Raw genomic sequence first — 24,604 nt, 5'->3', positions numbered from 1 at the left:
GCCATAATTGTAAGTTTTCTGAGGCCTCCCCAGCAATGCAGAACTGTGAGTCAATTAAACCTTTTCTTTATAAATTACCCAGTCTCAGGTAGTTCTCTATAGCAGTGTGAAAACGGACTAATATATGCAACTTCTCAATTCTGCCATTGAAGCATGAAAGCAACTAAACACAATATTTATACAAGTAAAAGTGGCTGTGTTCCAAAAAACTTTTATTTACAAAAACAGGCAGTGATCCCATGGGGCATAGTTTGATTACCCCTACTCTAAATCATCTGTCTTTATAAAAAATTTACAGAATAAACTATATAACCTATAAATGCTTTGTAACCTAATGATTTCATTATAAAAAGCGAAAAGTTCAGACCACAAATATGTCTGAATTATAAGAAAATCTATAAAACAGATAGGGAAGTAAAAAAGCACAAAATTTATGCTTGGCAAAAGTACTGCAAAGAAGTACTGCAAAGAAGACAAGGTATTTCTTCTGTTATTCCTTAACAGTTCTAATGAAACACTAAAGGGTTAATAAAAGAAAGGAAAGGAAAGGAAGTATCTGTAACAAAATGGGCTGAAGAAGATTCCAGAGGCTCAAGGGAGAAGAAAAATACAAATATTTCAGAAAATAAATAATACACGTAAGAGCTACATAATATAAAATAGCATATTCCAAACATATGCAAAAGTAAAAGGCAAAATCTAGCCAACATGATAAACATCTAAAAGTGTCATGGGAAAACAACGGGAGCATGGGAGGAAAAAACAGGAAATATCTTCTAATCACATATAATTCCAAAACAACAAACTCCGGGAGTATTCAATGTGTAAGAGGAAAAGAATGCATTTCAGATAAATTTGCAGTAAAGCACAAAAGAATTTTCTCAATAATACTTTTGATGCCAACTGAGATTTTAAAGACTTTAAAGAATTGAAGTAAAGGTTAAAAGGGTTAAATTATACATTATACTATTAGCAAGCATAATATTTATAGATTCTTGTTGCTGTTGTGTCCAAGGCATTCCAAAATTTATGGATTTTTTTAATTACACTTTAAGTTCTAGGATACATGTGCACAACGTGCAGGTTTGTTACATAGGCATACACGTGCCATGTTGTTTTGCTGCACCCATTAACTCATCATTTACATTAGGTATTTCTCCTAATGCTATCCCTCCCCCTGCCCCCCACACCATGACAGGACCCGGGGTATGATGTTCCCCGCCCTGTGTCCAAGTGTTCTCATTGTTCAGTTCCCACCTATGAGTGAGATCATGCAGTGTTTGGTTTTCTATCCTTGTGATGGTTTGCTCAGAATGATGGTTTCCAGCTTCATCCACGTCCCTACAAAGGACATGAACTCATCCTTTTTTATGGCTGCACAGTATTCCATGGTGTATATGTGCCACATTTTCTTAATCCAGTCTATCATTGATAGACATTTGGGTTGGTTCCAAGTCTTTGCTATTGTGAATAGTGCCGCAATAAGCATACGTGTGCATGTGTCTTTATGGTAGCATGATTTATATTCTTTTGGGTATATACCTAGTAACGGGATTGCTGGGTCAAATGGTATTTCCAGTTCTAGATCCTTCATGAATAGCCACACTGTCTTCCACAGTGGTTGAACTAGTTTACACTCCCACCAACACTGTAAAAGTGTTCCTATTTCTACCATCCTCTCCAGCATCTGTTGTTTCCTGACTTTTTACTGACTGCCATTCTAACTGGTGTGAGATGGTATCTCATTGTTGTTTTCATTTGCATTTCTCTGATGACCAGTGATGATGAGCATTTTTTCATGTGTCTGTTGGCTACATAGATGTCTTCTTTTGAGAAGTGTCTGTCCTTTGACCACTTTTTGATGGGGTTGTTTTTTTCTTGTAAATGTGTTTAAGTTCTTTGCAGATTCTGGATACTAGACCTTTGTCAGATGGATAGATTGCAAAAATTTTCTCCTATTCTGTAGGTTGCCTGTTCACTCTGATAGTAGTTTCTTTTGCTGTGCAGAAGCTCTTTAGCTTAATTAGATCCCGTTTGTCTATTTTGGCCTTTGCTTCCATTACTTTTGGTGTTTTAGACATGAAGTCCTTGACCATGCCTATGGCCTGAATGGTATTGCCTAGGTTTCCTTCTAGGGTTTTTGTGGTTTTAGGTCTAACGTGTAAGTCTTTAATCCATCTTGAATTAATTTTTGTATAAGGTGTAAGGAAGGGATCCAGTTTCAGCTTTCTACATATGGCTAGCCAGTTTTCCCAGCACCACTTATTAAACAAGGAATCCTTTCCCCATTGCTTGTTTTTGTCAGGTTTGTCAAAGATCAGATGGTTGTAGATGTGTGGTGTTATTTCTGAGGCCTCCATTCTGTTCCATTGGTCTATATATCTGTTTTGGTACCAGTAGCATGCTGTTTTGGTTACTGTAGCCTTGTAGTATAGTTTGAAGTCAGGTAGCGTGATGCCTCCAGCTTTGTTCTTTTGGCTTAGGACTGACATGGCAATGTGGGCTCTTTTTTGGTTCCATATGAACTTTAAAGTAGTTTTTTCCAATTCTGTGAAGAAAGTCATTGGTAGCTTGATGGGGATGGCATTGAATCTATAAATTACCTTGAGCAGTATGGCCATTTTCACAATATTGATTCTTCCTATCTGTGAGCATGGAATGTTCTTCCATTTGTTCGTGTCCTCTTTTATTTCATTGAGCAGTGGTTTGTAGTTCTCCTTGAAGAGGTCCTTCACATCCCTTGTAAGTTGGATTCCTAGGTATTTATTCTCTTTGAAGCAATTGTGAATGGGAGTTCACTCATGATTTGGCTCTCTGTTATTGGTGTATAGGAATGCTTGTGATTTTTGCACATTGATTTTGTATCCTGAGACTTTGCTGAAGTTGCTTATCAGCATAAGGAGATTTTGGGCTGAGATGATGGGGTTTTCTAAATATACAATCATGTCATCTGCAAACAGGGACAATTTGACTTCTTCTTTTCCTAATTGAATACACTTTCTTTCTTTCTCTTGCCTGATTGCCCTGGCCAGAACTTCCAACACTATATTGAACAGGAGTGGTGAGAGAGGGCATCCCTGTGTTGTGCCGGTTTTCAGAGGGAATGCTTCCAGTTTTTGCCCATTCAGTATGATACTGCCTGTGGGTTTGTCATAAATAGCTCTTGAGATACATTCCATCAATACCTAGTTTATTGAGAGTTTTTAGCATGAAGGGCTGTTAAATTTTGTTGAAGGCCTTTTCAGCATCTATTGAGATGATCACGTGGTTTTTATCTTTGGTTCTGTTTATGTGATGGATTATGTTTATTGATTTGCATATGTTGAACCAGCCTTGCATCCCAGGGATGAAGCTGACTTGATCGTGGTGGATAAGCTTTTTGATGTGCTCCTGGATTCGGTTTGCCAGTATTTTATTGAGGATTTTCGCCATCAATGTCCATTCAAGGATATCAACCTGAAATTCTCTTTTTTTGTTGTGTTTCTGCCAGGCTTTGGTATCAGGATGATGCTGGCCTCATAAAATCAGTTAGAGAGGATTCCTCTTTTTCTATTGTTTGGAACAGTTTCAGAAAGAATGGTATCAGCTCCTCTTTCTACATCTGATAGAATTCAGCTGTGCATCCATCTGGTCCTGGACTTTTTTTGGCTGGCAGTCTACTAATTATTGCCTCAGTTTCAGAGCCTGTTATTGGTCTATTCAGAGATTCAACTTCTTCCTGGTTTTTTGGTCTTGGGAGGGTGTATGTGTCCAGGAATTTATCCATTTCTTCTAGATTTTCTAGTTTATTTGTGTAGAGGTGTTTATAGTATTCTCTGATGGTAGTTTGTATTTCTGTGGGATTGGTGGTGATATCCCCTTTATCATTTTGTATTGCGTGTATTTGATTCTTCTCTCTTGTCTTCTTTACTAGTCTTGCTAGCAGTCTATCTATTTTGTTGATCTTCTCAAAAAACCAGCTCCTGGATTTATTGATTTTTTGAAGCGTTTTTTATGTCTCTATCTCCTTCAGTTCTGCTCTGATCTTACTTATTTCTTGCCTTCTGCTAGCTTTTGAATTTCTTTGCTCTTGCTTCTCTAGTTCTTTTCATTGTGATGTTATGGTGTCCATTTTAGATCTTTCCTGCTTTCTCTTGTGGGCATTTAGTGCAATAAATTTCCCTCTACACACTTCTTTAAACGTGTCCCAGAGATTCTGGTACGTTGTGTCTTTGTTCCCCTTTGTTTCAAAGAACATCTGTATTTCTACGTTCATTTCATTATTTACCCAGTAGTCATTCAGGAGCAGGTCGTTCAGTTTCCATGTAGTTGTGTGGTTTTGAGTTTCTTCATCCTGAGTTCTAATTTGATTGCACTGTGGTCTGAGAGACAGTTAGTTGTGATTTCTGTTCTTTTACATTTGCTGAGGAGTGCTTTACTTCTGACTATGTGGTCAATTTTGGAATAAGTGTGATGTGGTGCTGAGAAGAACGTATAGTATGTTGATTTGGGGTGGAGAGTTCTGTAGATGTCTATTAGGTCCACTTGGTACAGAGCTGAGTTCAATTCCTGGATATCCTTGTTAACTTTAACTTTCTGTCTCGTTGATCTGTCTAATATTGACAGTGGGGTGTTAAAGTCTGCCATTATTATTGTGTGGGAATCTAAGTCTCTTTGTAGCTTTCTAAGGACTTGCTTTATGAATCTGGGTGCTCCTGGGTGCTCCTGTATATATTTAGGATACTTAGCTCTTGTTGTTGAATTGATCCCTTTACCATTATTTAATGGTCTTCTTTGTCTCTTTTGATCTTTGTTGGTTTAAACCCTGTTTTATCAGAGACTAGAACTACAACCACTGCTTTTTTTTGTTTTTCATTTGCTTGGTAGATCTTCCTCTATCCCTTTATTTTGTGCCTATGTGTGTCTCTGCACATGAGATGAGTCTCCTGAATACAGCACACTGATGGGTCCTGACACTTTATCCAATTTGCCAGTCTGTGTTTTTTGTCGGGTTTTTTTTGTTTTTTTTTTTTTTTTTTTTTTTTTTGAGACAGAGTCTCAGTCTGTTGCCCAGGCTGGAGTGCAGTGGCACGACCTCGGCTCACACACACTCTGCCTCCCAGGTTCACGCCATTCTCCTGCCTCAGCCTATTGAGTAGCTGGGACTACAGGCACCAGCCAACACACCCAGCTAATTTTTTGTATTTTTAGTAGAGACGGGGTCTCATCATGTTAGCAAGGATGGTCTCGATCTCCTGACCTCGTGATCCGCCCACCTCCCTCCCAAAGTGCTTGGATTACAGGTGTGAGCCACCACGCCTGGACCCAGTCTGTGTCTTTTAATTGAGTCATTTAGCCCATTTACATTTAAGGTTAATATTGTTATGTGTGAATTTGATCCTGTCATTATGATGTTAGCTGGTTATTTTGCTTGTTAGTTGATGCAGTTTCTTCCTAGCCTCGATGGTCTTTACAATTTGGCATGTTTTTGCAGTGGCTGGTACCGTTCCTTTCCATGTTTAGTGCTTCCTTCAGGAACTCCTGCAAGGCAGGCCTGGTGGTGACAAAATCTCTCAGCATTGCTTGTCTGTAAAGGATTTTATTTCTCCTTCACTTATGAAGCTTAGTTTGGCTGGATATGAAATTCTGGGTTGAAAATTCTTTTCCTTAAGAATGTTGAATATTGGCCCCCACTCTCTTCTGGCTTGTAGAGTTTCTGCCGAGAGATCAGCTGTTAGTCTGATGGGCTTCCCTTTGTGGGTAACCCGACCTTTCTCTCTGGCTGCCCTTAACATTTTTTCCTTCATTTCGACCTTGGTGAATCTGACAATTATGTGTCTTGGGGTTGCTCTTCTCGAAGAGTATCTTGGTGCTGTTCTCTATATTTCCTCAATTTGAATGTTGGCCTGCCTTGCTAGGTTGGGGAAGTTCTCCTGTATAATATCCTGAAGAGTGTTTTCCAAATTGGTTCCATTCTCCCCATCACTTTCAGGTACACTAATCAAACATAGATTTGGTTTTTTCACATAGTCCCATATTTCATGAAGGCTTTGTTCATTTCTTTTTACTCTCTTTTCTCTAAACTTCTCTTCTCACTTTATTTCATTAATTTGATCTTCAATCACTGCTACCCTTTCTTCAACTTGATCGAATCAGCTATTGAAGCTTGTGCATGTGTCACATAGTTCTCGTGCCATGGTTTTGAGCTCCATCAGGTCATTTAAGGTCTTCTCTATACTGTTTATTCTAGTTAGCCATTCGTCTAATCTTTTTACAAGGTTTTTGGCTTCCTTGCAATGGATTAGACCATCCTCCTTTAGCTTGGAGAATTTTGTTATCACCCACCTTCTGAAGCCTAATTCTGCCAGCTCCTCAAAGTCATTCCCGGTCCAGCTTTGTTCCGTTGCTGGCGAGGAGCTACGATCCTTTGGGGAAGAAGAGGCGCTCTGGTTTTTAGAACTTTCAGCTTTCTTCTCTGGTTTCTCCTCATCTTTGTGGTTTTCTCTACCTTTGGTCTTTGATGTTGGTGACCTACAGATGGAGTTTTGGTGTGGATGTCCTTTTTGTTGATGTTGATGCTATTCCTTTCTGTTTGTTAGTTTTCCTTCTTTTTCCTTCTAACAGTCAGGTCCCTCAGCTGCAGGTCTGTTGGAGTTTGCTGGAGGTTTACTCCAGACCCTGTTTGCCTGGGTATCACCAGCGAAGGCTGCAGAACAGAAAATATTGCTCAACAGCAAATATTGCTGCCTGATCCTTCCTCTGGAAGCTCCATCCCAAAGGGGCACCTGCCTGTATGAGGTGTCAGTTGGCCCCTACTGGGAGGTGTCTCCCAGTTAGGCTACACAGGGGTCAGGGACCCACTTGAGGAGGCAGTCTGTCTGTTCTCTGAGTTCAAACACCATGCTGGGAAAACCAGTGCTCTCTTCAGAGCTGTCAGACAGGGACGTTTAAGTCTGAAGAAGTTTCTACTGCCTTTTGTTCAGCTATGCCCTATCCCCAGAGGTGGAGTCTACAGAGGCAGCAGGCCTTGCTGAGCTGTGGTTGTCTCCATCCGGTTCAAGCTTCCCTGGCTGCTTTGTTTACCTACTCAAGCCTTTATTTCCTGCTGCCTTGCAGGTCGATCTCAGACTGCTGTGCTAGCAGTGAGCTAGCACTACAACCATCTGATCTTTGACAAACCTGACAAAAACAAGAAATGGGGAAAGGATTCCCTATTTAATAAATGAGGCTGGGAAAACTGGCTAGCCATATGTAGAAAGCTGAAACTGGATCCCTTCCTTACACCTTATACAAAAATTAATTCAAGATGGATTAAAGACTTACACATTAGACCAAAACCACAAAAACCCCAGAAGAAAACCTAGGTAATACCATTCAGGACATAGGCATGGTCAAGGACTTCATGTCTAAAACACCAAAAGCAATGGCAACAAAAGCCAAAATTGACAAATGGGATCTAATTAAACTAAAGAGCTTCTGCACAGCAAAAGAAACTACTATCAGAGTGAACAGGCATCCTACAGAATGGGAGAAAATTTTCACAACCTACTCATCTGACAAAGGGCTAAGATCCAGAATCTACAATGAACTCAAACAAACTCACAAGAAAAAAACAAACAACCCCATCAAAAAGTGGGTGAAGGATATGAACAGACACTTCTCAAAAGAAGACATTTATGCAGCCAAAAAACACATGAAAAAATGCTCATCATCACTGGCCATCAGAGAAATGCAAATCGAAACCACAATGAGATACCATCTCACACCAGTTAGAATGGCCATCATTAAAAAGTCAGGAAACAACAAGTGCTGGAGAGGATGTGGAGAAATAGGAACACTTTTACACTGTTGGTAGGACTGTAAACTATTTCAACCATTGTGGAAGTCAGTGTGGTGATTCCTCAGGGACCTAGAACTAGAAATACCATTTGACCCAGCCATACCATTACTGGGTATATATCCAAAGGATTATAAATCATGCTACTATAAAAATACATGGACACGTATGTTTATTGCGGCACTATTCACAATAGCAAAGACTTGGAACCAACCCAAATGTCCAATAACAATAGACTGGATTAAGAAAATGTGGCACATATACACCATGGAATACTATGCAGCCATAAAAAATGATTAGTTCATGTCCTTTGTAGGGATATGGATGAAACTGGAAACCGTCATTCTCAACAAACTATCGCAGGGACAAAAAACCAAACACCACATGTTCTCACTCATAGGTGGGAATTGAACAATGAGAACACATGGACACAGGAAGGGGAACATCACACCCTGGGGACTGTTGTGGGGTAGGGGCAGGGGGGAGGGATAGCATTAGGAGATATACCTAATGCTAAATGACGAGTTAATGGGTGCAGCACACCAACATGGCACATGTATACATACGTAACAAACCTGCATATTGTGCACATGTACCCTAAAAGTTAAAGTATAATAATAATAAAATTTAAAAAAAAGAATATCTACTAGTAAAAAAAAAAAGAAAAAGGAGAGGAGTACATAGTTAAATGGAAGTTACTAATAATGTTTTAGTTCTTGAGTCATGTTAACAAGTATTTATTAGATTAGCATGGACATGATGTGTCATGAATCAAAAACTGTGTATCTGAAATCAAAAACAGGATAAACAGTTTAGAAGTAGTAACTCTGCAAGATTTAAAAGTGAGGGCAATGACTGACATAGATACGTCTCTCAGAGTGAATAGGAAATCGTTAACACCTATTTCATGAGTGAAGTTTCAATATATTTTTAAAAATTCAGAGTAAACATCAAGATGGACTTTATTTTACCTAACACAACAACTCGGACACTTTGTCATCCTAAAAATCTCTATAAGTAAAACTGATTGTAAAGATATGTTAAGGCAGTATATTAAAACCATGACCACTAAAATCACAATCATTATGAATCTCTTTTTCTAAGTGTCTTTTGCTGAGATTATATAAATATTTTAGCAATGCTTTTCAGTGCAGTAGAGAGCAGACAACCAACAAATGTTGGTAGAATTAAATTGACCTTCACAAACAAAACATGCCTTCTTATCAAGGCATTTAACAAAATCTTATTTTTGGAATGATCTTATCTGACTTAAGCCTCATATTCCTACCTTTTAATCATACTTCAATACATTCCTATATATAATAGTTTTTTTAACAGATTCATATCTTTGAGTACCTATAACTCTAAAAGGCCCCTTCACTGAACCTACCATTCCAACCCCAATTTTATTTAGAAAATACGTCTTTTCTTCGTGGTGATTCTACAATGTAATAACTTGAAATAATTTGAATATAAACTTATTCAGTTTTACTAGTACATGCATAATTTTCAGCTTAATTACATACTATACTAATCAAAGCTTAAAACAGGAAAATAAACTATTTTAAAATCTGTTTCATCTACAATGTTTTCACTCAAAATTTAATTCCAATCACTAGCATAAACCCAAGCATTACTCTCCAGAGGTGTACACTGCTAAATAATTTGTCCAAATGTCAACTGCAATTTTCGAAAATCCTCTCTAACCCAAAATTTTAAACATCTGTAAAAAATACTTGTTTTGAGAGTGGTTTACATTCATGACATTTAACCTTTTGCTGTACAAACCACAAAATTCAAGTCTCAAATAGCATGCAAGCAGGAAATCTGATCATTCCTGCAGTAGCCATCTGCATAGTCCAATATCAAGTATTAGTTATAGGTTGCACTAAGTCATGTGTTACAAGTCTTTTTCTGCAGCCTCTATAATTAGTTGTAATTTGCCTCTGTTAAAATGTGTTTCTTAAGGGACATCTGGCCTTGAAACTTCCACCTTCTGAATGAAAAAATACTTAGTGTCTGGATTTTTTTTTCTCTTTTAATATGGAACACTGCATGGGTGGTATAACCAAGTCCAGACTTTGAAAAAAAATAAATTCCAAGAAAAGATAATAATTAAGAACCATTTAAGTATTACCAACTATAAATGTAAAGTAAAACTTTATTGTAACTATCCAGAGATTTCTAAATTAATCTCTCAAATATTAGAAGTTCACAAAGTAACTTTTCATTTTCATGAAAATATAACATTGGTCTATTAACTTCTAGAAACTATATTAAGTTAAATTGGATAATACATGTTTGGAATCAAAGATTTCATAAATGGAAAAAAGATCTGAGTCCAGTGGGTTGATATGACACTCAAAGCATCCACTTAAAATAGGAAATAATTTTAACAGTTCATACATAACCCTAACTTCACAAAGATTAAAGTTACATTTAGAAAACGTTCAACTTACAGACTCATGTGAAGTCATTTTAATAATACTTATCAATTTACTTGATTATAGCCAATCTTCCTTAAAACTAAAAGTTAAATGTTAAGTGGGTGCTAAAAAAAAAAAAAAAACCTAATAAAAATGAATGACAGACACACTACTCTTCTGCAAGGTGAAAGTGGAAACATTCTCCACAATAAGCTATGGTTCTGACCTATTTTGCTTTCCTAGATTGGAAAATTTTTGGTAGAAACTCTTTAAAACCAATATTACATCTGCAAAAAACCACTAGCAAGAAATGTAAGATGGGGCAGAGAAGAAATAAATAAATCCGAAAAAAGAAAAAATCAGTTTCTTATACCAAAACTTCAAAAACAATTATAAAATTTGGTGTAAATATCTTTTCATCTTCCCAAAAAATAACCTGAGAAATTCCCTTCAGATTTAGAAAAATTATGTAAAGAAAAAATTCATACAGGTCCTTTGCAAAAATCTAAAAATGTTAATGTAAAAATCGGACACAATTAGGCTGCACTTTCATTGTAGATGTAGGTAATAAGCAATCTGCATGGTCCCTAGTAGAGCTATGACAAAGTAAGTAAAATCTGTATGAAAACAACCTTTACATACTTTATTCAAATTTAAAAACGACTTTGCAAATAGTCATGTCACTTAAACAGGCATATACAAATTAAAGGCCAGGCACGGTGGCTCATGCCTGTAATCCCAGCACTTTGGGAGGCCAAGGTGGGCAGATCACGAGGTCAAGAGATCAAGACCATCCTGGCCAACACGGTGAAACCTCTTCTCTACTAAAAATATAAAAATTAGCTGGGCATGGTGGCGCACACCTGTAGTCCCAGCTACTCAGGAGGCTGAGGCAGGAAAATCACTTGAACCCGGGAGGAGGAGGTTGCAGTGAGCCGAGATTGCACCACTGCACTCCAGCCTGGTGACAGAGCGAGACTCTATCTCAAAAAAAAAAAAAAATTAAGTATATAAGCTATGTTTATGTAACAGTTGACATATTTGAAAAGGTAAAGAAATGTCAAATACTACTAAAATTAGTTAACATAAACAACTTGGTTCAATAATTTCTTACCTGTATCCCATCTTTAAGTTTCAAAATGCATTCCATAGTATTGATGGTAATTACCACTGGTTCTGAACCCAGTTTTGTCCATGGTACATGAATCCTCAATTCATGAATATGTCCACTTAAAAAAGTGAATGGTAATTTCAGTTCCTTAAAACAGAAAACATTACATAAAAGTTAGTAAGTGCTTAATATTTATTATAATATGCAAATTCCTTTTTTAAAAAATAAAATTTCCAACACAAGAATATTCAGGGACTTACTGTTTAGTGCTTAATATTTTTCATTCTAATATACAAATTCCTTTCTTAAAAAAGAAATAAAATGTCCAACACAAAAATATTTTCAGAATTACTGTTTATCAAAAAGTAGCATCAAATACCTTGTTAGGCCATAGTTAATGATAACTAACAATAATTTATAGTACAAGTTACATTTAATAAGTTACTTAAGCACTCTAGGCCTGTCTCCTACTTTGCTGAATGGAAATAATATATAATACTCAGTACATGATGAAGGCTCATACATGGTAGTGCAACAGTATATAGCAGCAGTACTTGAAATAACTGAAATGATGTAATTTTTTATGTCTCCATCTAAAAATATGTCTTCAAAATATGTTTTAAACTAATAGAACAGTATTCTAAGTCAAGTTGAAAGGTGAGCTTAATTGGAGATTTGAGAATAACCTGACAAAACGAAAACTGATCAACCTAAAAAAAAAAAAAAGTATTCCACTTCACCTAATGTAAAATTGAATTGGATACTACTTGGTCATAAATTTTAAATGTTTTCTGACTGCTTTCCATTATCATTAGATAAAAGGTTAGACATGAAAAATGTCACCAAAATTGCTTTATGCTCATTTGTCTCACTTCTAGATACAATTTGTTTACAAATCAACAAAGGAGGAAGAAAAAAACGTATTCCTATCACATTTTTAGTTATTGTAACTCTATTTGTGAAAGTTAATAAAAATATTAAGCTTATTCATTCACATTTTAGTCTACCTAGTTGGTTCAGCAACACAGTAGCAATATGCCTAAATACAGACAGTATAGCAAAGTGATTAAGACCAATAACTCTGCAGCCAGCAGACAGTTTATTGTATCTGTGCCTCAGTTTCATTATCTGTAAAATTTGTATAAAAAGACTATATTTTGAATATTAGACCAATTAATCTATATAAATCTTAGGATACTATCTTCCTCACAGAGAAATCATTATAAAGGTGCTTATTATTATTATTATTATTATTACAAAAGTGGGGTCCTAATTTGTTTCTTCAACCAGAGGGTTTTTTTTTTAAAGGTCAGCTATGAAGTCTATTGTTAGTACTCTATGCTAATGGAATGTCACAATTTTTAGATATTTGTCATTATCACAGTATTTTTAAAATGCATTAATTTCTTCAAGCATTGTTTAGCTAGCACAAGATTATATATTGATCAGTGCCTGTAACAAAAGCAATATTTAACTAAGCACTGAGTATGTACCAGGCACTATTTTAAGCACCTTACTTGTATACAATCATTTACTCCTCCTAAGAATCACAAAATGTAAATAGCATTATCCCCATTTTACAATGAAGAATCTGAGACATGAAGGGTCAGGAATCTTCCCAAAACGAGTCATCTAGGAGAGCCTGGACTCAAAATTAAGAAATATTATTCCAGAGCCATGGCTCTTAACCACTATAATACTGCCTCTATACTTCCATTATCAGCACTGAAAATGTTTCCACTGGCTATCTATCTAACTGGACAATGAGCACATTACAATTCCACCTCTACCACCCTACGCCCTGTGTAACAATGATATATTTGCAAAATGGCTACCAAAGTTGCAGTCTAAGGGCATAAATCAGATTGTCTCAGAGTTCCCAGAGTACAAATGTTTAAAGATACCTGAATCAAACTCAAGAACTTAGTATCATCAGAATGCTACTAACCAAACATTAACACAAGAGGTGGCTTTCTGGATTAGAACATGGAATTTTGAGCCATATGATCTGACTATAAGCAAGATAGTTTCAATTTCAAAATCACAGAGGAAAGAAAAATAACTATATATATATATAGTAAAAGGTGAAACACAAATGATGATTGTTATAACAAATGGATCTTCCTTAAGATAACCAAAAAAGGAATTTTCTTTTCATTCTTTTCCCTTCTTGAAATATGTCTACAACAAATAAAATATTTAATTTATGTATAACTTTTAGTTAATACATCATGTAAAATGCATCCTTAAAATCAGAATATCTATGATAATGCAAAGGATATTAGTAGCAAAGAATTTCAGAAGAGAGTTGAATATATCTCAAAATCTAATTCTAGGTAAGGTATTATAAAATAACAGAGAAAAGGGACACTTTTAAAATGAACATAACAGGCAATAAAAGCAAAAATAGAAAAATGAGACTACATCAAATTTTAAAACTTCTGCATAACAAAGGAAAAAGAGTACAAAAGGCAACCTATGAAATGGACAAAAAAATTTGCAAACCATCTATCTGATAAGGTACTAGTATCTAGAATATATAAACAAGTCCTATGACTAATCAACAACAAAATAATAATAATTCTATTTAAAAATGGACAAAGGAATTGAAGACATGTCCACAAAAGTTATACAAATGGCCAACAAGTATATGAAAAGAAGCTCAGCATAACTACTCATTAGTGAAATGCAAATAAAAAACCACAATGAGATATCTCTCAGCCATAACAATGGCCATTATCAAAAACATAGTAAGTGTTGAGAAAATGGAATACTTATACACTCTTAGTGGAAACATAAAATGGTACAACTGCTATAGAACATAATATGGAGGTTCCTCAACAAATCAAAAACAGAATTACAATGATCCAGAAACCCCAATTCTGGATATATACCCAAAATAATTTAAAAGAAAATCTTAAGGAGATATTCACACACCCATGTTCAAAGCAGCATTAATCACAATAGCTGTAAAGTAAAAGCAACTCCAATATCCATTTTAGGATAAATGGATAAGCAAAATGTAATACATACATAAAATGGAATATTATTCAGCCTTAAAAAATAAGCAAATCCCATAATATACCACAACATGGATGAAACATGAGGACATTACGGTAAATAAAATAAGCCAGTTACGAAAAGATAAATACTGTATGATTCCACATATATAAGGTATCTAACATTGTCAAACTCTTAGAAAGTAGACTCGTGGTTGTCAAGGGCTGGGGCAGGGGAAAGGTAAAAAGGGAGTCATTGGTTCAATAGATAGAGAGTTTCAGTTTTACAAGACAAAAAAGTTCTGAAGATCTGCTACACAACGATGTGCATATAATTAACAGTAATATAGTATACACTTAAAAGTGCTTAAGATGGTCATTTCTCTTTAAGAAACAAGGTCTAACTCTGTCACCCAGGCTGGAGTGCAGTGGCACAATCAGCTCACTAAAACCTCAAACTCCTGGGCTCTCCCACCTCACATGCCAAGTAGCTAGGATTATATGCACATGTCACCACGCCCAACCAATTTTTTTAATTTTTGGCACAGATGAGTCTCACTATGTTGCCCAGTCTTGTCTTCAACTCCTGGGCTTCAAGCTAGCCTCCCATCTCAGCCTCTCAAAGTGCTGGGATTACAGGCATGAGCTACCATGCCCAGTCTCAATGACAAATTTTATGTCACATGTTTGTTACTACAGGAACACACACACAAGCGCGCACACACAGACACACACGCTCGCGCGCACGCAACAAGACTTCAAGAGTGCTGAATAAGGAGCTCGGCAAATCCTCTCCCCAAAAAGCAATGACAAAACAGGACAAAGTTGTCAAAAACAACAGACAGCTCAGCAGCAATAAGAGTAAGGCTAGCATAGGGTCACAATACAATTTGGATCAGGCAACAAAACAGCAAACCAGCCCAAAAATTAACAGAGAAATCTGGAAAATGATATAGCCCAACAGGGTCTTGCCAGGGTCTCACATATATATTACTGGTAGTCTAGAAAGTTGTATGCATGTGCAAGATAGTAGTTACTCAGAAGACTGTATATCTGTTGTTCCACCAGATATATAGATATAATCCCCTAAGCAACCACAAAGAGAGGGCAGTAACTAGCAAGCTACTCATTTCTAGTTAACCATGAGGCCTCATGAACATAGAGAATTAAAAAAAAAATCAGACTTATTATCTCCTGACTTTGAAAGTATTACCCAGTAAATGTATACATCCCATGCCAAAGAGTAAATACCTTACTAGCTCAAAGGTTTAAACAACCTCCAAACAATCACTGGCTGATGACTAAGTTATAATAACCCATTGAAATTCCTAGAATGCCAGTCTTAAAAATAGAAAAGAGAATTTGTTTTAATGAGCAGAGAAATCAGAAGGCACATGAAACAGACATCACAAAATTAGTCGAGGCAAGTCAACAAACAAATAAACCTGCAACAACAACCATCTCCTGGGGGAGAAGAAATCAAAATCCAAAGCTGCTGCAATATATTACACAAAATGTCCAATTTACAACAAACAACTATGACACATGCAAAGCATACAGAAATAAAAATAGTCAATAGAAACTATCTGTGAAGGAGATCAAATACAGGACTTGGTACACAAAGACTTCAAAACATCAATTCCAAATATGTTCAAAGAAATAAGGGAAACCATATACAAATTTGTTTTTTTTTTTTTTTTTTGAGATGGAGTCTCGCCCTGTCACCCAGGCTGGAGTGCAATGGCATGATCTCAGCTCACTGCAACCTCTGCCTCCCGGGTTCAAATGGTTTTCCTGCCTCAGCCTCCTGAATAGCTGGGATTACAGGCACCTGCCACCATGCCCAGCTAATTTTTGTATTTTTAGTAGAGATGGGGTTTCACCATGTTGGTCAGGCTGGTCTTGAACTCCTGACCTCAAGTGATCCACCCACCTCAGCCTCCCAAAGTGCTGGGATTACAGGTGTGAGCCACCGCACCCAGCCTCACATTCAAATAATTAAAGAAACATATGACAACAGTGATTCATCATTAGAAAATGTCAATAAAAACAAATTACCAAAAAAATGAAAATTTTGGAGTTGAAAGTACAATCAATGAAATAAAAAACTCACTAGAAGGGCTCAGTAGCAGATTTGAATTGGCGAAAGAATCAGTGAATTCAAATCCAAATATATCATAGTCAAACTGCAGAAAGCCAGGGACAAAAAATATATATATATTGATAGCAGAAAGACAAAAATAATTTTTCAGGTACAAGGAAACTTTTAGTAGATTAACACCTAATTTCTCCAAGAATTCTATATCCAGCAAAATTATCCTTCAATAATGCAAGCAAATTAAAATATACTCAAATAAAGAATAAGATAACTGATTCCTAGCAGAATATTAAAGGAAGTTCATTAGGCTAAAAGGAAGTACCAACAGCTACTTCACACAACAAATTCACACAACAAAACAATACAGGTAATTATGTTGGTGACTAGTAAAGGACAGTATAAATGCTTTTTTCTCCTTTGTTCTTCTGATGTAAAAGGAAATTGCATAAAATAATAATGATAAAATTGTATAGTTGAACTTTTAACAAGTAAAGACGCAATATATGTGACAATAACAGCACAAGCAGCAGAAGAAAATGGAGCTATAGTAGAGAAATGTTCTCTATTTTAATGGAATAAAGTTATCAATAATCTCAAGTAGTTTGCAGTAAATCAGATGCATATTATAATCCCCCAAGCAACCACAAAGAAAATAATTCGGGCCAGGAACAGTGGCTCACGCCTGTAATCTCAGCACTTTGGGAGGCTGAAGGGGGCAGATCACGAGGTCAGGAGATCGAGACCATCCTGGCTAACATGGTGAAACCCTGTCTCTACTAAAAATACAAAAAAAAAAAAAAAATAGCCAGACGTGGTGGTGGGCACCTGTAGTTCCAGCTACTCAAGAGGCTGAGGCAGGAGAATGGCGTGAACCCGGGTGGCGGAGCTTACAGTGAGTCAAGATTGCGCCATTGCACTCCAGCCTGGGCAACAGAGTGAGACTCCATCTCAAAAAAAAAAAAAAAAAGAAAGAAAATAATTCAAAAGTAATTTTAAAATCAATAAATTAAAATAGAACATCAGAAATATCAATTTATTACAAAAGAAATTAATAAGAGTATCAGAGGAACAAAAAAGACATGAGGCACACAGAAAAAATAGCAAAATGATAAGGTAAATCCAATCATATGAATAAAAATTAGAGGTGAACAGATTAAAAACTTCAATCAAAATGGTATCCAATGCTCATCTCCTCCACAAAGAAAAACCCAAACAACAAATAGAGTACTTTGAGTTTAGTGTCTACGGGAGAACAATGGAACTCATCAGGAAGTAATGAAGATCTTCTGAGGCACAGAAACTCCACGTCAGCATAAAGAGGAAAGGAGAACACCTGGCCAAGATCAGCCTGGAGCCAGAAGGGACTCCCCATTGATGAGAAAAGTTAAGTTAGACATCCTCAGCAGTCCCCATGACCACTGTGGATACTTGCAATCCAAGCTACAGGGCAGCTCCACAGTCCTCACAAGCGCTGAGTCCAGTATAGGGAGCTACCTGAGGTCCATAAGGCTGGATTGCTCCAGAGACAGAATTCGCATTTGATCCACTGAATTCCCCAGGATCCAAGCTGCTGCAGTACTATATCATTTGGAGAATGAAGCAACTGCTAGAGTGCATTCTGCCTTGGGGCTCAATAGCCCTGGCATCTCTACATCCCTTGGACCCTGTAATCAGAAAATGGCAGCTGACAAATAGCAGCCATTTCTCAGGGACTAAGGACCAGCCTGCCTAGCATTCCTCACCCCAAGCAAAGCCACACCACTGCCTCCACAAACACCCACAGTCTAGCCCACTGAGGCACTCACAGAAAATGCTGATATTGATGACGGCTGAAGAAATCACATAGAAATTACACTACTGCACCCAATGAGGAAAAAAGCCTAAACACCCTACTCAACCAGTACTGTAAGTCAAATCTACAGGAAAAAGTTTTTTCCTATGAAAACTACATCATAAAATTGGAAGAGGTGGTTGTTCCACCAGATAAACAGATATCAAGCTAGGGACACAAGAAACATGAAAAGGCACGGAAACATGATACCTGAAAGGAATACAGTAATTCTCTAATAACATACCCCAAGGAAAACAAACCTATAAAATACCTGAAAAGAATTCACAGTAATTTCTTAAGGAAACTCAGTGAAATACAAAAGAATACAGATAGTTAATTCAACAAAATCAGAAAAACAATTCATGATCTGAATGAGAAATTCAACAAACAGACATATGCCATAAAAAAGAACCAAACAGAAATCTTGGCATTGAAGAAGTCAATGAATAAAATTAAAAAATACAATTGAAAGCTTCGGCAATACACTAGATCAAGCAGAAGAATTTGTGAACTTGAACATAAGTCTTTTGAAATACAGTAAATCTTCACCTGACATATCAGTGGGTTCTTGGAAACTGTGATTTAAATGAAACAACATGTAACAAAACTAACTTTACCTAGGCTAACTGATATAAACAAAAGTTCCTACAGCCTATGTCTAGTCACAAAAACATCACCAATATTGTAAAGAGTCAAACCACTTCTAATATCAAATACTGAAATAGATGTAGGTTATATCTACATTTAAGAAAGATTAATGAAATTATTAAATTATTAAATTAGTATCAAATTATTACGTTACTAAATTAATAAAATTAAGATTAATAAATACCAAATTTATGATGAATTAGTGAATGACAGCAGTCACAATGGTTATGAATGAAATCATGAGATAAATGTTTGCAAAGTGAAAACGAGCATCCTCTAATGCCACACAGTTAAAAAACAATGAATATGGTGAGATCACTGAGTGCTTTCTGAATGCATAATATATTGTGCATTTGTATGATTATCATATACTTGACACATTTTTATTTTATAGTAACATGTGATTATTCATTTTCCGACCTGCTTATTCCAGTTCAGTGTCACAGGTGGCTGAAGCCTATCCAGACACTCAGGGTAAAAAGTGGAAACCAGTTCTGGACAGGACACCATTACATCACAGTACACACACACACACACACACACACACACACACTCATTCACTCATACTGAGACAATGTAGACATACCAGTTAACCAAACATTCACATTTTTGGGAAGCAGAAGGAAACCAGAGTATCCAGAGAAAACCCATGCAGACATGGGGAGAACAAGCAAACGCCATAAAGACAGAGGGCCTAAACAGAAATCATTTTTGTCTCAGCAACATTATAACTAAACAATGCTGAACATTATTTTGAGGTACTGCTGTACCCAGGTTAGCCAAAAAAAAACAAAACAGAGTGTTAAAAAGAATGAGAAGAAAGCCTACAGGGCCTATGGGATACTATTAAGTAAAAAAAAAAAAAAAAAAACATGTATTTTTGGACATCCAGGAGAAGAGAACAGACAAAGCATATAAAACCTATTTAAATAAATAATTGCTGAAAACATCTGAAGTCACGGAAGAAATATAAACATCCAGGTCCAGGAAGCTCAAAGTTTCCCAAATAGACTCAACCCAAAAAGGTCCTCTCAGGATACATTATAGTCAAACTGAGAAAAGATGAACATTATAGTGAAACTGTCAAAATTCAAACACAAAGAGAATTTTAAAAATAGAAAGAGAAAAGTGTGAAGTAACATACAAGGGACTCTCCATAAGACTAACAGCAGATTTCTCAGCAGAAACATAGGCCAAGAGACAATGGGATGCCATATTTGAAATGATGAAAGAAAACAAACTGTGAGCCAAGATTACCATATCTAGTAAAACTACCCTTCAGAAATGAAGGAGAAATAAAATCTCCCAGAGAAGCAAAGAATGAGGTAATTTATCACCACTAGGCTGGATGTACAAGAAATGATTAAGGGAATCCTAGAACTGAAAGCAAACAGACTATAACTACCAACATGAAAACATGAAGAAGTGTCAATCTCACTGATGAAGCAGATTCACAAATGAGAAAGAGAAGTAAAACTTATCACCACAGAAACCACCAAACTGCAAAGATAAACAATAAGAAAGTAAGGAAGGAAGAATGGATATATATTTTTTTAAAAAAAGGCAATTAGCAAACTGACAAGAGAAATTCCTCACCTATCAATAATAACCTTGAATGTAAACAAATAAAAACCCCAAATTAAAAACTATAATCCCCAATTAAAAGCTATAAACTGGATGAATCCCAGCACTTTGGGAGGCCAAGGCAGGTGGATCACCTGAGGTCAGGAGTTTAAGACCAGTCTGGCCAACATCTCCACAAAAATACAAAAATTAGCTGGGCATGATGGTGGGTGCCTGTAATCCCAGCAATTTAGGAGGCTGAGGCAGGAGAATCACTTGAACCTGGGAGGCAGAGTTTGCAGTGAGCCAAGATTACACCACTGCACTCCAGCCTGGGTGACAGAGTGAGACTCTGTCTCGGAGGGGTGGGAAAAAAATAAATAAATAAAACAAGACCCAACTATATGCTGCCTATAAGAAACTCACTTCTGTAAATATATACATAAACTTAAAATGAAAAAACGAAAAAAGTTCCACCAAAAATGAATAGGAGTAGTTATCCTTATATCAGAAAAAATACTTTAAGTCACAAACTATATAAGGAGACAAAGAAAGTCATTATATAATAATAATGAAGTCAATTTGGCAAGCATCTATAACAACTATAAATATATACACACTCACTACTAGAGCACTCAGATAGATAAAGCAAATATTATTAGATCTAAAGAGAGAGATAGACTCCATTACAATAACAGTTGGGGACTTGAACACCCCACTCATAGCATTGAACAGATCACTGGCAGAAAATCAGCCAAACATACAAAATTTCAATTGCACTTTAGACCAAACAGACCTAACAGATATTTACAGAACAACAGCTGCAGGATACATTCTTGCCATTAGCACACAAAAAAAATTCTCCAAAAATTTTAAAAGTCAAAGTCATATCAAGTTTCTTTTCTAACCACAATAGAATAAAACTAAAAATCGGTAATAAGTAAACTTTGTAAACTGTACAAATACACGAAAATTAAACAGCATGTTCTTGAACAACCAATGGATCAATAACAAATTAAACAAGAAATTTTAAAATTTCTTGAAACAAATGAAAATAGAAATACAACATAGCAAATCCTATGGAATATAACAAAAACAGTACAAACAGTTTTTAGCATTAAACAGCTGTATCAAGAAGTTGAAAGATTTCAAATAAACAACCTAACAATGCATGTCAAGGACCTAGGAAAGCAAGAACAAAACAAACACAAAATCAGTAGAAGGAAAGATATTATGAGAATCAGAACAAAATAAATGAAATAGAGACCAAACAATACAAAGGATCAACAAAACGAAAAGCTGGTTTTTTGAAAAGATAAACAAAATCAGCAAACTATTACACAGACTAAGAAAAAAAGAGACCAGAGAGTAGTGGTTCTCCCAGCATGCAGCTGGAGATCTGAGAACGGACAGACTGCCTCCTAAAGTGGGTCCCTGAACCTCGAGCAGTCTAACTGGGAGGCACCCCCCAGTAGGGACAGACTGACACCTCACTCAGCCAGGTACTCCTCTGAGACAAAACTTCCAGAGGAACTATCAGACAGCTGAATTTGTGGTCTCACGAAAATCCGCTGTTCTGTAGCCACCACTGCTGACACCCAGCCAAACAGGGTCTGGAGTGGACCTCTAGCAAACTCCAACAGACCTGCAGCTGAGGGTCCTGTCTGGTAGAAGGAAAACTAACAAACAGGACACCCACACCAAAAACCCATCTGTACATCACCATCATCAAAGATCAAAAGTAGATAAAACCACAAAGATGGGGAAAAAATAGAGCAGAAAAACTGGAAACTCTAAAAACAGAGCACCTTTCCTCCTCCAAAGGAACGCAGTTCCTCACCAGCAACGTAACAAAGCTGGACAGAAAATGACTTTGATGAGTTGAGAGAAGAAGGCTTCAGACGATCAAACTACTCCGAGCTACAGGAGGAAATTCAAAACAATGGCAAAGAAGTTAAAAACTTTGAAAAAAAATTAGACGAATGGATAACTAGAATAACCAATGGAGAGAAGGGCTTAAAGGAGCTGATGGAGCTGAAAGCCAAGTTTCGAGAACTACACAAAGATTGCAGAAGCCTCAGTAGTCGATGCGATCAACTGGAAGAAAAGGTATCAATGATGGAAGATGAAATGAATGAAATGAAGCAAGAAGGGAAGTTTAGAGAAAAAATAAAAAGAAACGAACAAAGCCTACAAGAAACTTGGGACTATGTGAAAAGACCAAACCAACGTCTGATTGGTGTACCTGAAAGTGTTGGGGAGAATAGAACCAAGTTGGAAAACACTCTGCAAGATATTATCCAGGAGAACTTCCCCAATCTAGCAAGGCAGGCCAACATTCAGATTCAGGAAATACAGAGAATGACACAAAGATACTCCTCGAGAAGAGCAACTCCAAGACACATAATTGTCAGATTCACCAAAGTTGAAATGAAGGAAAAAATGTTAAGGGTAGCCAGAGAGAAAGGTCGGGTTACCCACAAAGGGAAGCCCATCAGACTAACAGCTGATCTCTCGGCAGAAACTCTACAAGCCAGAAGAGAGTGGGGGCTGATATTCAACATTCTTAAAATAATTTTCAACCCAGAATTTCATATCCAGCCAAACTAAGCTTCATAAGTGAAGGAGAAATAAAATCCTTTACACACAAGCAAATGCTGAGTGATTTTGTCACCACCAGGCCTGCCCTAAAAGAGCTCCTGAAGGAAGCACTAAACATGGAAAGGAACAACCAGTACCAGCCACTGCAAAAACATGCCAAATTGTAAAGACCATCGAGGCTAGGAAGAAACTGCATTCATCAAGGCTAGGAAGAACTGCATCAACTAACGAGCAAAATAACCAACTAACATCATAATGACAGGATCAAATTCACACATAACAATATTAACTTTAAATGTAAATGGGATAAATGCTCCAATTAAAAGACACAGACTGGCAAATTGGATAAGGAGTCAAGATTCATCAGTGTGCTGTATTCAGGAAACCCATCTCACGTGCAGAGACACACACAGACTCAAAATAAAGGGATGGAGGAAGATCTATCAAGCAAATGGAAAACAAAAAAAGGCAGGGGTTGCAATCCTAGTCTCTGATAAAATACACTCTAAACCAACAAAGATCAAAAGAGACAAAGAAGGCCATTACATAATGGTAAAGGGATCAATTCAACAAGAAGAGCTAACTATCCTAAATATATATGCACCCAACACGGGAGCACCCAGATTCATAAAGCAAGTCCTGAGTGACCTACAAAAAGACTTAAACTCCCACACAATAATAATGGGAGATTTTAACACCCCACTGTCAACATTAGAAAGATCAACGAGACAGAATGTTAACAAGGATATCCAGGAATTGAACTCAGCTCTGCACAAAGTGGACCTAACAGACATCTACAGAACTCTCCACCCCAAATCAACAGAATATACATTTTTTTCAGCACCACACCACATCTATTCCAAAATGGACCACATAGTTGGAAGTAAAGATCTCCTCAGCAAATGTAAAAGAACAGAAATTATAACAAACTGTCTCTCAGACCACAGTGCAATCAAACTAGAATTCAGGATTAAGAAACTCACTCAAAACCGCTCAACTACATGGAAACTGAACAACCTGCTCCTGAATGACTACTGGGTACATAATGAAATGAAGGCAGAAATAAAGATGTTCTTTGAAACCAACGAGAACAAAGACACAACATACCAGAATCTCTGGGACACATTCAAAGCAGTGTGTAGAGGGAAATTTATAGCACTAAATGCCCATAAGAGAAAGCAGGAAAAATCCAAAATTGACACCCTAACATCACAATTAAAAGAACGAGAAAAGCAAGAGCAAACACATTCAAAAGCTAGCAGAAGGCTAGAAATAACTAAAATCAGAGCAGAACTGAAGGAAATAGAGACACAAAAAACCCTTCAAAAAATTAATGAATCCAGGAGCTGGTTTTTTGAAAAGATCAACAAAATTGATAGACTGCTAGCAAGACTAATAAAGAAGAAAAGAGAGAAGAATCAAATAGATGCAATAAAAAATGAAAAAGGGGATATCACCACCGATCCCACAGAAATACAATCTACCATCAGAGAATACTACAAACACCTCTA

At 36.7% G+C, this 24,604-nt stretch overlaps 1 protein-coding gene across 1 annotated transcript in view; it reads right to left on the bottom strand.

Annotated features, from left to right (window-relative positions):
* The window catches only part of VPS13B (vacuolar protein sorting 13 homolog B), a 915,321-nt gene that overhangs the window by 871,592 nt on the left and 19,125 nt on the right, over positions 1-24,604 (bottom strand). The window contains exon 3 of the mRNA XM_032760928.2: positions 11,357-11,500. Coding sequence (XP_032616819.1) covers positions 11,357-11,500 — 144 coding nt within the window. The remainder of the gene's footprint in view (positions 1-11,356; positions 11,501-24,604) is intronic.

This window comes from Hylobates moloch, unplaced genomic scaffold (assembly GCF_009828535.3).
Source record: "Hylobates moloch isolate HMO894 unplaced genomic scaffold, HMol_V3 SCAFFOLD_9, whole genome shotgun sequence".
Taxonomy (NCBI): Eukaryota; Metazoa; Chordata; class Mammalia; order Primates; family Hylobatidae; genus Hylobates; species Hylobates moloch.
Note: the sequence above shows the minus strand (reverse complement) of the source record. Positions and strands in the feature narration are given on the sequence as shown.